The 12,932-nt window shown below is 45.5% G+C and overlaps 3 protein-coding genes across 3 annotated transcripts; 2 read left to right on the forward strand and 1 right to left on the reverse strand.

The window, feature by feature from the left end:
* Positions 1-2,754: 2,754 nt before the first annotated feature.
* On the forward strand, positions 2,755-4,043 carry F5891DRAFT_961964 (uncharacterized protein; the record flags this gene model as incomplete). The annotated part of the gene is made up of 4 exons (XM_041375862.1): positions 2,755-3,091; positions 3,142-3,338; positions 3,399-3,596; positions 3,717-4,043. The coding sequence occupies 4 exons, from the start codon at positions 2,755-2,757 to the stop codon at positions 4,041-4,043; spliced, it is 1,059 nt and encodes a 352-aa protein (XP_041219739.1).
* Positions 4,044-6,732: 2,689 nt separating this feature from the next.
* On the forward strand, positions 6,733-8,812 carry F5891DRAFT_734293 (uncharacterized protein). Its single transcript, XM_041373016.1, has 2 exons — positions 6,733-6,919; positions 6,971-8,812. The coding sequence occupies exons 1-2, from the start codon at positions 6,910-6,912 to the stop codon at positions 8,440-8,442; spliced, it is 1,482 nt and encodes a 493-aa protein (XP_041219740.1). The 5' UTR covers positions 6,733-6,909; the 3' UTR covers positions 8,443-8,812.
* A 74-nt stretch (positions 8,813-8,886) lies between these two features.
* On the reverse strand, positions 8,887-11,388 carry F5891DRAFT_1116313 (amino acid permease/ SLC12A domain-containing protein). The gene is made up of 10 exons (XM_041363796.1): positions 11,348-11,388; positions 11,160-11,298; positions 10,991-11,102; positions 10,929-10,934; positions 10,725-10,869; positions 10,456-10,675; positions 10,185-10,400; positions 9,671-10,126; positions 9,377-9,610; positions 8,887-9,323 (listed from the first exon to the last, which is right to left on the reverse strand). The coding sequence occupies exons 1-10, from the start codon at positions 11,353-11,355 to the stop codon at positions 9,318-9,320; spliced, it is 1,542 nt and encodes a 513-aa protein (XP_041219741.1). The 5' UTR covers positions 11,356-11,388; the 3' UTR covers positions 8,887-9,317.
* Between the last annotated feature and the right edge of the window lie 1,544 nt (positions 11,389-12,932).

The following is a 12,932-nucleotide window of genomic DNA, read 5'->3' on the forward strand; positions in this document are numbered from 1 at the left end:
GCCATCAACTGCTACAATGTCCAAGCTGTCACTTTAAATCCACCATGACAGAAGGTATCTCGGAAAGATGTCGCTGACTACAGTTTCCTTGGCAAATTCGATCTGCTGCGCCATTCTCATACTGATATTCAAAATAGTGACTGGGCAATGCCTGCTCATCAAGAGGCAACCACCAAATATTTCAAGCTTTGTCAAGCTTGCGAAGAAATTACTCAGCTCAACATTGAAGTTCACTGTCTGCGTACAGCAATTCATGATGAAGAACTCCATACCTCTACTGTCATACAGGATCTTCGTGTTTCAAACCCACAGTTGGGGAATGAGCTTCGACGCCAGTGGCGTTCATGTATGGCCATCAATGCTATTCATTCTTTTTGCCTAGATCACATTCCTGGATTTTCAGGAATGAGAGGTGTTGGTGTCCACCTTAATCAGTTCACATTGTCTAGCAATGATAATGCAGATTTAGCCCATTTTACCTGTCCTGGTACGTTTTGTGCAAGTGTTCGTTATTTGATGTTTTGAAACTAATTATATTGCAGTGCAATGAGACATCATTGATGATGTGCATGATATCATTGCTTCTGATATGGACCTAGATGCTGAAGAGAATTATTCATTGACGCAGGACATGGCTGACTATCTACAATCCATTAACGATTAACATTTATCTCGTGATCTACAGCACTCTGCTATGTATTTAATGACACTTCTGATAATAATAATTATGCTTCAGAACAGCGAGAGTGGCGGTCTGAAAGCTATCCTGCTTGAACTTTAGAATAGCGAGAGGTGGGCTTACTTACATAGAATTAGCTTTAGAACAGCAAGAGCGGCGGTCTGAAAGCTACCCTGCTTGAACTTTAGAATAGTGAGAGGTGGGCTTACTTACATAGAATCAGCTTTAGAACAGCAAGAGCAGTGATCTGAAAGTTACCCTGCTTGAACTTGAGAATAGCGAGAGTAATGGTCTGAAAGCTACTCCACTTGGACCTGATACTTACATGAGTGTTAATATGTCTAGTAATTGAGGCGCCAGGCTTGCTTACATGACCGCTGTCAATACATCAATGTTCACCAAAACCTTTCTGATGATAGGATGAACACTCCTATTATATGTTATTAAATAGCCTTTGCTAGTGCCTTTGACTTTTACATTCAAAATACAGCAGTCTGTTTTCAACATCATGGTTGTTACTCCCCCCAAGGCAAAACCACAGCCATACGCACATAAATTATCGCCAATGGAGACGCTCACACTAGTACCAGGATCTGATCATTTCACAATGTCTAGTCTAGCTGCTCTCCATGCATCACCATTTGCACAAGGCTTCAGCAACAATGAATGTCAAGCGGCTGGAAGGGCATTGTTTAGGCATGACATGCACATTGATGGTGCTCATTATCACGCTAGGAAACCTGGTGGTCTTCACCCAGCATATGCTGCATTCAATCAGACTTACATATGGTAAAGAGAGGACTCTCACTCATGTCGAACTAGTTGAGGCTGCACTCCAGGATCTTTTTGATGCAGTAAGTTTAGACTTTCATACATTCTTTCTAAAATTTCATAAATTATTCAGGTAACCATGCAAGACCATATTGATGGTGGAATCTCTCTCCTCATTCAATGCCCAGGCTCTGAAGTGTCTTCAACAGCCTTGCCTGAGGAACTTGCTCTTGACCTCTACATCACACCCCATGAACTTCAAGAAACACCACAGTGCATCAGTGGAGATGTTACTACCTTAGTACAGGCTTTTGCTGCAGAATTTGTGCTACCTCATCTTCAACACTTTTCCAAGTGTTGTGCTGTCGAAGGCATCAAACCACCTAAGCGCTGTAAGTCAATTGATTTTTGTATACTAATCTCACTGCTAACATAATTCTGAAGTTCCTGCTGCACATATCAATACTCATGGTCCACAATACCTTCCTTCACCCATGGATGCTGCTGGAGCCCATATTCAGTGCTCTGCGCAATCACCGCAAGCTTTTTCCAATGACTTCGAAGTTCAAGCTCAGTCAAAAGACTCCAACCAACATCCTGTCTGCAGCCATTCGTCAGGGAGTGGAATTGGCTATCAGCACTGCGAAAAAACCAACAGCACATTCCCAGCGGATTTGTCAACATTGACTCGCAGATGTATTTGTCCCTGGAGATAACAATGCAGGCCCGCTTTTGTCAGGTCAGGAACTTAGCCACAATGAGCCAAGGTTTGGCCCTGCACTCATTAGCATTGGAGTAAATACTGATGTGGCACTTGATCGGCTCGGTTTGGGAGATGAAATTTTGCTTAGATTGTGAACCTTAATTGGAACTACCTGCAGTAGCCGATGGGAGGTAGTGTTTAGGTCGCCAAAGTGGAACCTTACTTACAAACAGGCTGCTATCCTGTCGAAGGCTCTGCTCGCTGACCTTCAAGTTCAACCCGAGGTTGTCAAGGTTGGTGTTTTTTTATACTATTTCAAACTGTTCAATCTATGCTAACTCTTTTGGTGTTAGTATGATCTATCATATTCGGTACTGACACTCATTCTCAAGGTCCTTGGAATTCTAGTCTTTGTATGTGCGCTTTACTTCTTTGGATTAGTGTTCTTGTAGATCTTAGAATCCGTTTATGTCAGTCTGAATATGTGTGTCCATCTACCCTGAACCTGCCATCCACAGCCTTGAAATTTATTTATTTATTCATGGTGTGTTAAATATCTTAGCTTGGATGCAAACTAGTGCTTACACCATTGCAGCAAACAATGGTCTCTCAGTCGTTTCATGTCGTCAAGAGCGTCTCTGCAGGTCGGTGCATTCAACTGCCACCTTGTACTTGTCCCAAGGTTGTTTTAAGCAAAGAAGCGCGAGCTGCACTCATATACAGCCGACAGGAGAAGTCTCGTCAATTCAGAGACGCCTTCAATGACACCTGGAACCAGCTTGATGAGGCCACAAAGACCATTGCTGTGTCTCACCACAAAAGTGTATGCTACGTGCAAAATGACTTGTATATTGGTCATGGTTTGCTTCGCTCAAGGCATTCTAAGCTGAATGCATGGAATGCGTTCTGCTGGAAGAAAAACCAAGAGACCAAGAACCGTAAGCTTGTTTGACTCATTACACACACTTACTAACACATTTTTTGACAGGTAATCAGGGCCAAGGGGCACTTGAATTACTCGTCCATGAACATCGGGATGAATACCTTCGACTTTCGAAGGATGAGCAAGACAATATACTTGCAGAGTATGCCGATTGGAAAATGACAAAGGTTACTGGCCTCCGTGTCTCAGAAAAGTTCAAGATAAATGACATTACTCAAACTCTCAAAGCTGTCAAAAATGAGGTGCGTCCTTCATTCATTTGACTTTCAAGCTTACTGATACCTAGTCCATACTACTGCTAGCTCAACAGCCTCAACTGTTGCACAGGTGCAGAGACCATTCTGTATACAACACGTGGCTCTACAGATCTCCTTCTGCGAGGTGTCACCTTTGCCACCAAAGGTGTCCAACACTTCATGAGTTCTGTCATGGGGATCGACAATCAAGATCTAGTCAGCAAGATGGAAGGTTTTGCAGTGCAAGGGATGAAAGGTTTGAATGTTCATTATTATTTTTTGCCTACTGACTCGTTACATTTAGGCACTGCTACAAATCACAAATAACAAGTCTCCGAAATTCACTCAAAAATTCATGATATCATCAACACCAAACTACATCAGGTTTTTCTAGTCTTCTGCAAGGTATTTGACTCATATGCATTGATAGAACTCATCACTGGTGATCCTGATGCCAGGATGCAGTGGACACATTATTTTCGTAATGTTGTTCAGCACTATCAAGTCGCCATTGAGGGCTGGCCGGACAACATTACATTCACTAACCTTAGTCAAGCCTCGAGTGCACGTCCCGACCTCGAGATGCTTTACTCAAAGTGGGAGTCAAAACAAATCAAATGGAAGGTACTGGCTGATGAGGAGTTCGAGGAGCTTTATTCAAAATGCCAGGGGCAGATTGACAGAGGCAAGATCATTGATCACTGTCAGTGAACTCATTCTGACAAAGGAAAGAAGCGCAAAGGGCTCCCAGCTGCCATGAACCCAAATCGCTGCAAAAAGTACGAGAGTTCTGAGACCGCCGAGGACAATGATTGCACTGATGAAGAGGATGAGCATGGGGATGAAGAACGAGACGAGCCTGTTGATGAGCCTGTCCGTCGATTTTCCACACCAGCAGCTGCTCATGCTGCTAATCAACCCTCTACTTTTGATCTGGCTAATACCTCTACTAGTTTGCAGTTGCCAGGTTCTAATGTCCCTCTCCCTTCCAATGCTCCAGATGCATCAGATTTCAACTTTTATATCCCTAGAGACTCTGATGTATCGACTTTCCCTCAGTTTGACTCTGATGCTATGTTAGCAACCTTAGATAGGATGTTCGGTCCTGCACCTTAGATTTTCCTACTGCATATCATGCACAACTCTTGTTCAAGTTCAATGTTTTGTCTCACACTTTATCATATTAACATATACAGGTTATATTTGCATAACTACAATCAAGTTCATGAGGCTGAGGGAGTCGTGCAGGAGCACTTCAAAATTCATTCCATAGTCTATCATCAAGCAAGGGGCATCAGAAGTAAATGTAAGACTCATTGAGCACGTCCGACCTATTAAACTGATAAGCAGTTTGAACGACTTCACTTGAATTATGCACTCACATTCAAAATAGGTATAATTCAGTGGTGATCACGCCAATGAGGATAAATGACTTTTGCCAAGCGCGATAGTAGGGCAGGTGGCAGTATCCACGTCAACACTGTAAACGTTGCAAACGTGGAGGGTGGTAATGGGGAGGAGAATGCTTGATGGGAGGACGATAGTAGGGCAGGTTGCAGTATCCACATCAGCACTGTAAACATTGCAGATGTAGAGGGTGGTAATGGGGAGGAGAATGCTTGATGGGAGCACAATAATAGGGCAGGTTGCGGTATCCACATTGGCACTGTAAATGTTGCAAACATAGAGGGTGGTAATGGTGAGGAAAATGCTTCTTGATAGTCTGTAAACAGAGGCCTCTGAGCCTGAGAGGGACTGCACCATGAGATGTTGTGTGTTGATGCTGTCCTGGTCGGCCTAAGATGGAAGCTGCCGGAATGACAGGAAATGCATAGAACTGAGAGGCCTCTGAGCCTGTGTCACAGGACATGATGTGCAGGTGCTGTCCTGGCCAGTGTGGGCAGCAGCGTAAAGGTGAGGAGCAAGGGGTGTGGGAGCGCCCCTTGCCCAAACAGAACCCTCATTGGGAAACGGACCTGGAACGGAAACTGCCGGAATGGTGGGAATGGCGGGAATGGTGCTGTAGAGAGCACTGGCTACCCTAATTAGTAAGTGTGGTAAACACGTACCTTGCCGAATATATTTAGCAGCTGTGATAATACAGTACTAGAGGTAAAATATGATTTAGGGCAATATTTATTGCTGGTGTTGGGATTTAACTACAGGCGAGCCTAATTATAGTTGGCACGGCACGTGTGTACCAAGCCTAGTAAGGCTTACTAATTGGGATAGCCAGGTGGTGTGACGTGCTGTTGCAAGGTGAGCGCCGTTACGATGGTAGTAATCTTTATTTATTCATCAACGGATCCGCATCAGCAGCGTCCATGGTCCTGACTGGATTTAAGCGTAGTAACTGAGCGCGAGTGTCCGGGCTTCCATAATACACAAGTTATTCAGCATATAAAAGGAAGAAGGTGACGTTTCAGATTGATTCAATCGCATCCTCATCACACACAATGCATTTCTCCTTTGCAATCGTCCGAGTCCTCGCCCTCGTTACTGCTTTTGCATCATCAATATCTGCCATGCCCACTGATGCTAGCATTGGGTACTGTCCCATATTTTGCCACAAACAGAGTCAATGTAGTACCTGCCTCTACAACCATTGCGTGAGTTTCAGTAGTTTGTGTCCTGGCTTTAACCGCACGACTCACCGACATGGAAGAGCTTCATTGTATGCACGGGTTGAACGTGACGTAATACGAACATACTAACGGCCCGATATATCGAGTACTTGACTTCAATTTTGAGTACAAGGGAGATGATGAGATTGGACTCGGTTCACAGAGCAGAGAAATAGAAGTTGATCGATGATTTAATTGCTGTGATGATGCGGCGATTAATTTTGAGCGTTTGGTCTTTTATTTCTGATAAGGAGAAGTACGTAGCACGGGCGCCAACAAACAGATGATTGAAACCAGTACGACATCGCAGTGAGAAGTTGATGTATTTCAAGAGAGGCTACTACAAAGAATGTAAAACAAGCATCGTATCGTCAGTCTACGGAGCACACAACACAGGCGCCAAGAGTGAAACAGTCACCAAAACATCCGGTAGGACGCTGCAGTGGGAAGACAAGCTGAGCTACTTGGAGCCTTCCACAACGACGTAAAGTGGTAAAAACTTGGCCTGGAGAGATGACGATAGGGCTGACGCGGGCTACATTGAGGTCATTCAGACACTGCGATGTGCACCTCGGTCCTCGAAAGATGTGAGACCCACATCTCGAGACGTGAAACGCGGTGAGAAGCGGGGATGCTTGTAACCAGGAATGGAATCTTTGAGCACATAACACTGGAAGCCTATCAATGAAGCGTGGGTTATGCGCTGGCAAACATCAAGAAGGTCGTTTCGGAGATATAGGACATCATGATGAAATTAAGGATCCTGCCTGATACGTGGGTATATAAACAATGAGTGTAAACAATAATTTAAAGTCAGCGGTCTTCGAAATAGGCAAGTGTTGTTGATGTACGAAAAGAGGACAATGGTTTAGAAGCACAAAAGACATGTTATTATTCAAAGTTAGATATATACCAGCCATGTACTCAAGGCTTTTCATCCGTTCACCAACAGCATGAATATACGTCAGTTGTATCTTCTTGTCTTTGACTACCAAGTAACTAACCTCCTTACAGTTTTCAATCGTGCTTCATTGAAGCGTAGCTCTCGTACTCGTACCAGAAAACCCTCAGACGCTGGCTGTCCATCAACCCTCGAAATAATACCAGAGTGCTTAGAAATTTGCAACGACTCGCGCCTCACTCTATCCGAATTCCCATTCTCAATCGACGATGCCTTGGTCATGCTCAATGACACCCCTCGTTCACCTACTCTATCTGCATCCTCTTCCACAGATGATAGCATGCCTGCTACCCCATGTGCATCAGACGACGAAGATCTTCCTCTCCCAACTCCTCGTCTAACACCAAAGCGCATCACCATTCGTCCTCTCTGTATAACCAAGACCCGTTCTATAGTCTGCGAGGACGTCACCGATCCTCCTGAAGAAGAAGACGAGTACGATTTTTACACACGCCAATTCGAGGACTTTATCTCCCTGTACTCGCCTGTGCCCTCTGCACCTGCACCAGCCCGTCCAGAATCTATCATTCTCTCACCCGAAGTAGCACCCCAGCCACCAAAACCACGCGGACGCAGTCGTTTCTCAAAGGCTCTCCCACTCCTTCCTCTCCCTACCCCACCTCTAACGCCTATACCACCCGTTCCGCAGCTACCAGTCTCAGCTATCCGGAAAAAACGTGTCCTTCCACCCTTGCCAGTCTACCCACCACCCCCACCCCCAATTGAAAACCGCCCCCCTCCTCGTATGGCTGTCCCCTCTGACATCGAAGAGCTCGATGTTCTCGAACAAGAGGAGCAACAGCCAGTTTGCCCAATCATCATCGAACAAATATGGTTTGACGATGAGGAAGAATCCATATATTCTCAGCCTTCCTTCGTACCAAGCCAAGATATCGCACCGGCAATCCCGGAAACACTCAGCCTTCCCCGCGCAAGCACCGACTCTGACACTCCCCGGTCGTCTCTGGACTCATTTTCAAGCAGCCAATCCCACTCTTCCTTCTCATCCTCGAGCTCGTCTGAAGAAAACGCCCCCATCTCCCCCTTCTCCTTCCCTCCCACTCCAGGACCCGAACCCCATCAACTCAGCAGTCGATGGAGCTGTTCCACAATATCTTCACACATTACTGAACCTCCACGCACAATTTTGAGTCCCTTGCGTGGGGTGTTTGTGTCCAAATCGAAGTTGAATTCAAGGTCAAGGCGGGCGCCTCCTCCTCTGCTTCCGATTATGTCTACGCCTCCTCGATCTCGTGCATCGCATAGCTCATCGCCTCTACACCCGCGGAGCAACACCCAGAATCAGACCCGGTCACAGAGTCCGTACAGAATGCCCCTAACACGAATGTTATTCCCCACGACGCCCTCCCCGCCCACAACGCCCACGCCCAGCAGGCACATCCGCCATCAACACTCACGCTCGTCGACGTCTTCTGAGTCGTCTGAAAGCGGGAGCTGTGAGAGCGGAGGCAGTGCGGGGTTGAGAAGGAAACCGATTCCTATTGAGATGTTTTTGCGGGCTTGATTGTCTGAGCGTGGGTGGGGTTTCGATCTTCCTGTCTATTGTCTTTTCCGTTGTTCTTTTGTTCAAAGGTTTTGTTTTACCTTTTTCGATGTCTCCTTGCTCTCGTTAACGACGACGATTTATGATTATTGTATCCATCATCATCACTCGCAGCTCGCTCATTCATGCATATTAATATCCATAATGTACCTGGGTCTTTCCGTCACTTTGCATTTCTTCATTGACACGTCTTTCGTTTTTTTATATCTCTGAACTTTTGCATATCTTTGCATTCCATCACGCTTCTACGCACCCTCTCTGTCTCTATAGCATGGTCCACCTGTAGCCTAGTTCATACTATGATGAAATGATATCCGATGTTTTGACGTTCCTTACGAGCGAGATCAATATATCCCCGCAAATTTCCAACAGATGTCTTACAGTAATATCAGTCTGCCATCAGAGCTGGTCTTTACAAGGTTGGAATCCAAACGAAAATCCGTTTTTCTGCAAGGTTCACTAAATGCAAGGTGCAATGTGCTTCAAGTAAAGCCAGAATCACATTTGGTCAGTAAGATGGAAACTCGTCGTGTGACGAGTTACACCAAAGTCGAGACAATCGGTTAACAGAACAAAACGCTGTATTCATGATAGCTAAGGTTCGAGATATGAGATGATGGTGCAAAGAAAAATAAACAAGTCCAAGCAGAAAAGGCGTGTTGTTACATGCATAAGCATTGTAAGCAATACTAAGAAATATTATTATATTGGTAGGTTGGTAGTGACATACTTACAACGAACAACCACGTATGTCGAACAATTGAGGATTCGTAAAAAAAGTGATGTGATTGACGAGAATCGATGGGCTCCAGGTACTATTGCAGGTATCGCTACATCTACAACTGAGACGACGTTAGTGATGTCAAAAATGGCAAAGTGAAGCAGCTATGCTCACCAGCCATTGTAAGAATGCTTCCAGCTTGCTCTTTGGCGGGGGATCATCATACATGTCCGCTAAAATTTCAGCTATATCGGTCTTGAAGTCCATGTCCTCTGGAGCAACAGGCTTGGTACCATAGTAGAAGCGAGCGCCAAAGTACATGATTGGCCAGGTGATGAAAAGGATGTAGTTGGTGATGAAAGTTGCAATACTCCACTCTCCTTTGAGGAAGACGTTCCATCCGCTGAACTAAAGAGTAGAGGAACAGTCAGTCTCAATAGCATTGGTGGATATGAAAAGTTGGCATACGAAACAGATGGTAACCGTTGAAACTGCTCCCCACCACGCTGCGTATGGCTGGAGATTTGTGTAGTAAGGGAACTTCGTGCGGTCGATGCCTTGGGCCTGCATACCCTTGTAGAAACGGAGGTACGTCACCGAAATACCAAACCATGTCATAAGGCCAGCGACGGATGTCATGTTAGAAAACCAGATAAACACTGAGCCCGCATTGTTGGACACAGCCATGAAGGTAAGAAGGGAGAAAGAGGCGGAGAAGAGGATAGCGACATAAGGCAGTCCGTTGCGTGAGGTTTTAAGGAAGAACTTGGGAGCATTTCCTGAGATTGCAAGACCATCTACGAAAATAGTTGATTTCGATGAGTTGACTGCCAGATAAGTATACGCACAAATCGCACGAGACGCCGTGTACAAATCACTAGATGCGGCGGACCATGCCGAGGTCAACAAACAAGCATTGATGATCTGTTTTGAATACCATTGTCAATTTCTAGGTAACAAGGGAAGGCCAAATGCGGCTTACCGAAGGCAGTGATTTAATTCCCGCCTTTTCGATAGCAATGACGAATGGAGACTTGGCGGCTGTGTCATGGGCCAATTGGAGAGATGGGTCGTTGGATGGTACAAGCAGACCAATGATGAATGTTCCACCAATGTAAAAAAGCAATATACGGATGTATACTCGACGGATGGCTTTGGGCAAGTTACGACGAGGATTCTTCGCTTCTCCAGCAGCAATCTAGGTGGGATTCGTAAGTAATGGATTTATTGAACAAGCTTATAGTATAACGTACAGCAACAATCTCGGTTCCAAGGAACGAGAAAGCAGCTTGCATCAAAACAGCCCAAAAGCCAAGGAATTGTCCCTTGGCACCTTCGATGCCATTATACTGAACGAATGGTCCAGGATTTTTCCAGTAGCGGAATCCAATGCGGTCATGGTTTGGGCCGCCTCCCAAATCGATGACTATACCGATGATGATAAGACTAGTGATTGTGATGACCTTAATGGATCTGTGGTAATCTCAGAATACAAGGCCGGGATACAATACTTAGTACGCACGCAAATATGAATTCCGCCTCGCCGTAAGCGCCAGCACCGAGCATGTTAATGGCCAGAACGACGACAATACATATGACGACCCACACTGAATTATTGACAGAGGGATTCCAAAAGTTTATCAATACTACAGCAGCAGAAAACTCGGCTGAGATGATAAAAATGTCAGTAGACACGCTAAGAATATGCATTCAACAACTCAAGTACCAGGTGCTAAAGAGTAAGGGGTCAGTAATTGTGAGAAATGGGAGAGCAAGAATGGGACTTACAGGTAATCGTCCAGCTGTACCAGTAATTCCAACCCACGGCAAAAGAGAACGCAGGGTCAACGAAGCGCTCAGCCAGTTTGATGGGACCACCAGGTATAGGCAGGTAGGAAATCTACGAGACATAAAGATCAGATATGTGATCTAGATCTGGGGCGTGCAGCAAGCATACCATTTCTCCTAAAGTGATCATGACGCAATAGACGATAGAGCCCATGACTATGTAACCGAGCAACAGACCGATGGGGCCTCCTTGCGATAAGGAGTCTGCAGTTCCAACAAAAAGACCAGTACCGATAACACCGCCAATACTTGACGGAGGTGAGAATTTGTCAGAAGAAAGAAGAAAGTATAACAGACCTAATCATGGTGATGTGACGATTCTTGAGTTTACGTTGCAGGGTATTGGTGTTCCGCAAGGGCCTCTGCATAGACTCTCCATCATGGTTTGAGATGTCAGAGAATTCGCCTCTGCTAGTGTGATAAGCAGCAGCATCGGCAGCATCCGTCTTTTCTGTATCCATCATGGTGAGCGCTCGTGAGCGAGAAGAGTAGGAGGGGAGAGATAAGACTTCAACTCAACCACGATCCATACTAGATATATGAGTGTCCGGTGGGCCGTGGTAGTATCTTCTTTACAGACGGTGATCAATATAGACACCATATCTGATTGACCTAGCAGGATTAGGCAGGCCAGGCACCGCACCGTTACAATGAGGGCCCATCATTGCTCCGCCTCCCTGAATTTCCCGTAAATCTGCTTAGGCAGATCGGAGAATTTCGCTGGAAGAGGTATAAACATAATGGCATCTACCATTCCATGCAGCTCCTATATGATATTGTACAGCATCGACATCTGATTGGAGTGATACGGTCTGCCATTTGGAGGTACAACATAGCCTCCCAGTGCTGTTTACACGATGAGCCTATAGCTACCAGCATTTAAACATGGAGAGTACTTACTGATCAAACTCTACGACACATAATTGGAATCTCACTTGCAGAGGAGCCGCGTAATAGGGCGCGTGATAGGGCGCCATCTCCGAGTTGCAACATCTCACCGTGATCTTTGCCTTTATCACTGCGACGTGCAGCCAGCTGGCGGCCTTCACATCGGCGTCAGTTAGTGGTTGCTTGTATCTGTGGACCGGGAATCTGGCTGGCAGTCTGTAAAAGCATACCTCTAGAGTATGCATATCCGCAGTCTCCCCATAGAGGTTAAAGACTGCATCTGCATCAGAGACGAGTGAATTGAACAGTATCCCAAAAATGAGCTAGTCGTAAACCTACCGTACATTAGGACTGTTGATAATGAAATCCAATTTACTGATGCCGACAGGTTCTGCTCATGATGTTCATCTATGGCAGATTGATGATCATATCTTATCTTCAGCTACTATTATAGCTAGTGGTAAATGGATTTTACAAGGTTCAGACAGACTAAGACTTGCCAGCAAATGGCCCTTCTTCAAATTCATGCGTGCCCTCGCACGACTGGGATCGATGGGTCTTAGGCCCTGCGGTGGAGACATGCCTACAATCCACGCGGCAGATTTTGCAGCAGGTTGGCGCAAAGTGCATGTGCTCTAAAAGCAACCCTGAATTGTCGCATGCCATATTTGGCAGAGAATTTTAACAGCACCTACATCATAGGAAGAAACCAGCCGCCTACAGCCTAATTTCTCGGGCATGAGACGTTCTATGAATGGAGAGCACAGTTCCTATGGCCTCCCGTTCGACCGCAAGCTTGTGAGGCTGACAGTCTGCTATTACAGAACATTCAGTTATGGTACAAACCTGCCAAGCGGTGTGCCCGCAAAAATGATCATATTATATGGTTCATTGCCTGGGCGGATGAAACTTTAACATAGATTGAAAATGAGAGCGCAAGTACAAACTGCTTCTAGAGATTATTTGTTCGTGTATAGTATGCCTCCTAGTGTTC

The sequence above is a fragment of the Suillus fuscotomentosus genome (genome assembly GCF_016647785.1).
Source record: "Suillus fuscotomentosus strain FC203 chromosome Unknown F5891scaffold_84, whole genome shotgun sequence".
Taxonomy (NCBI): Eukaryota; Fungi; Basidiomycota; class Agaricomycetes; order Boletales; family Suillaceae; genus Suillus; species Suillus fuscotomentosus.

Bases quoted from the DNA above. Each gene is read 5' to 3' on its own strand.
- F5891DRAFT_1116313 (XM_041363796.1), bottom strand. The intron at 10,127-10,184 runs GTAAGCCGCATT...TATTCAAAACAG, and splicing joins GAATTAAATCACTGCCTTCG to ATCATCAATGCTTGTTTGTT. The intron at 9,611-9,670 runs GTATGCCAACTT...TCTACTCTTTAG, and splicing joins CAACGGTTACCATCTGTTTC to TTCAGCGGATGGAACGTCTT.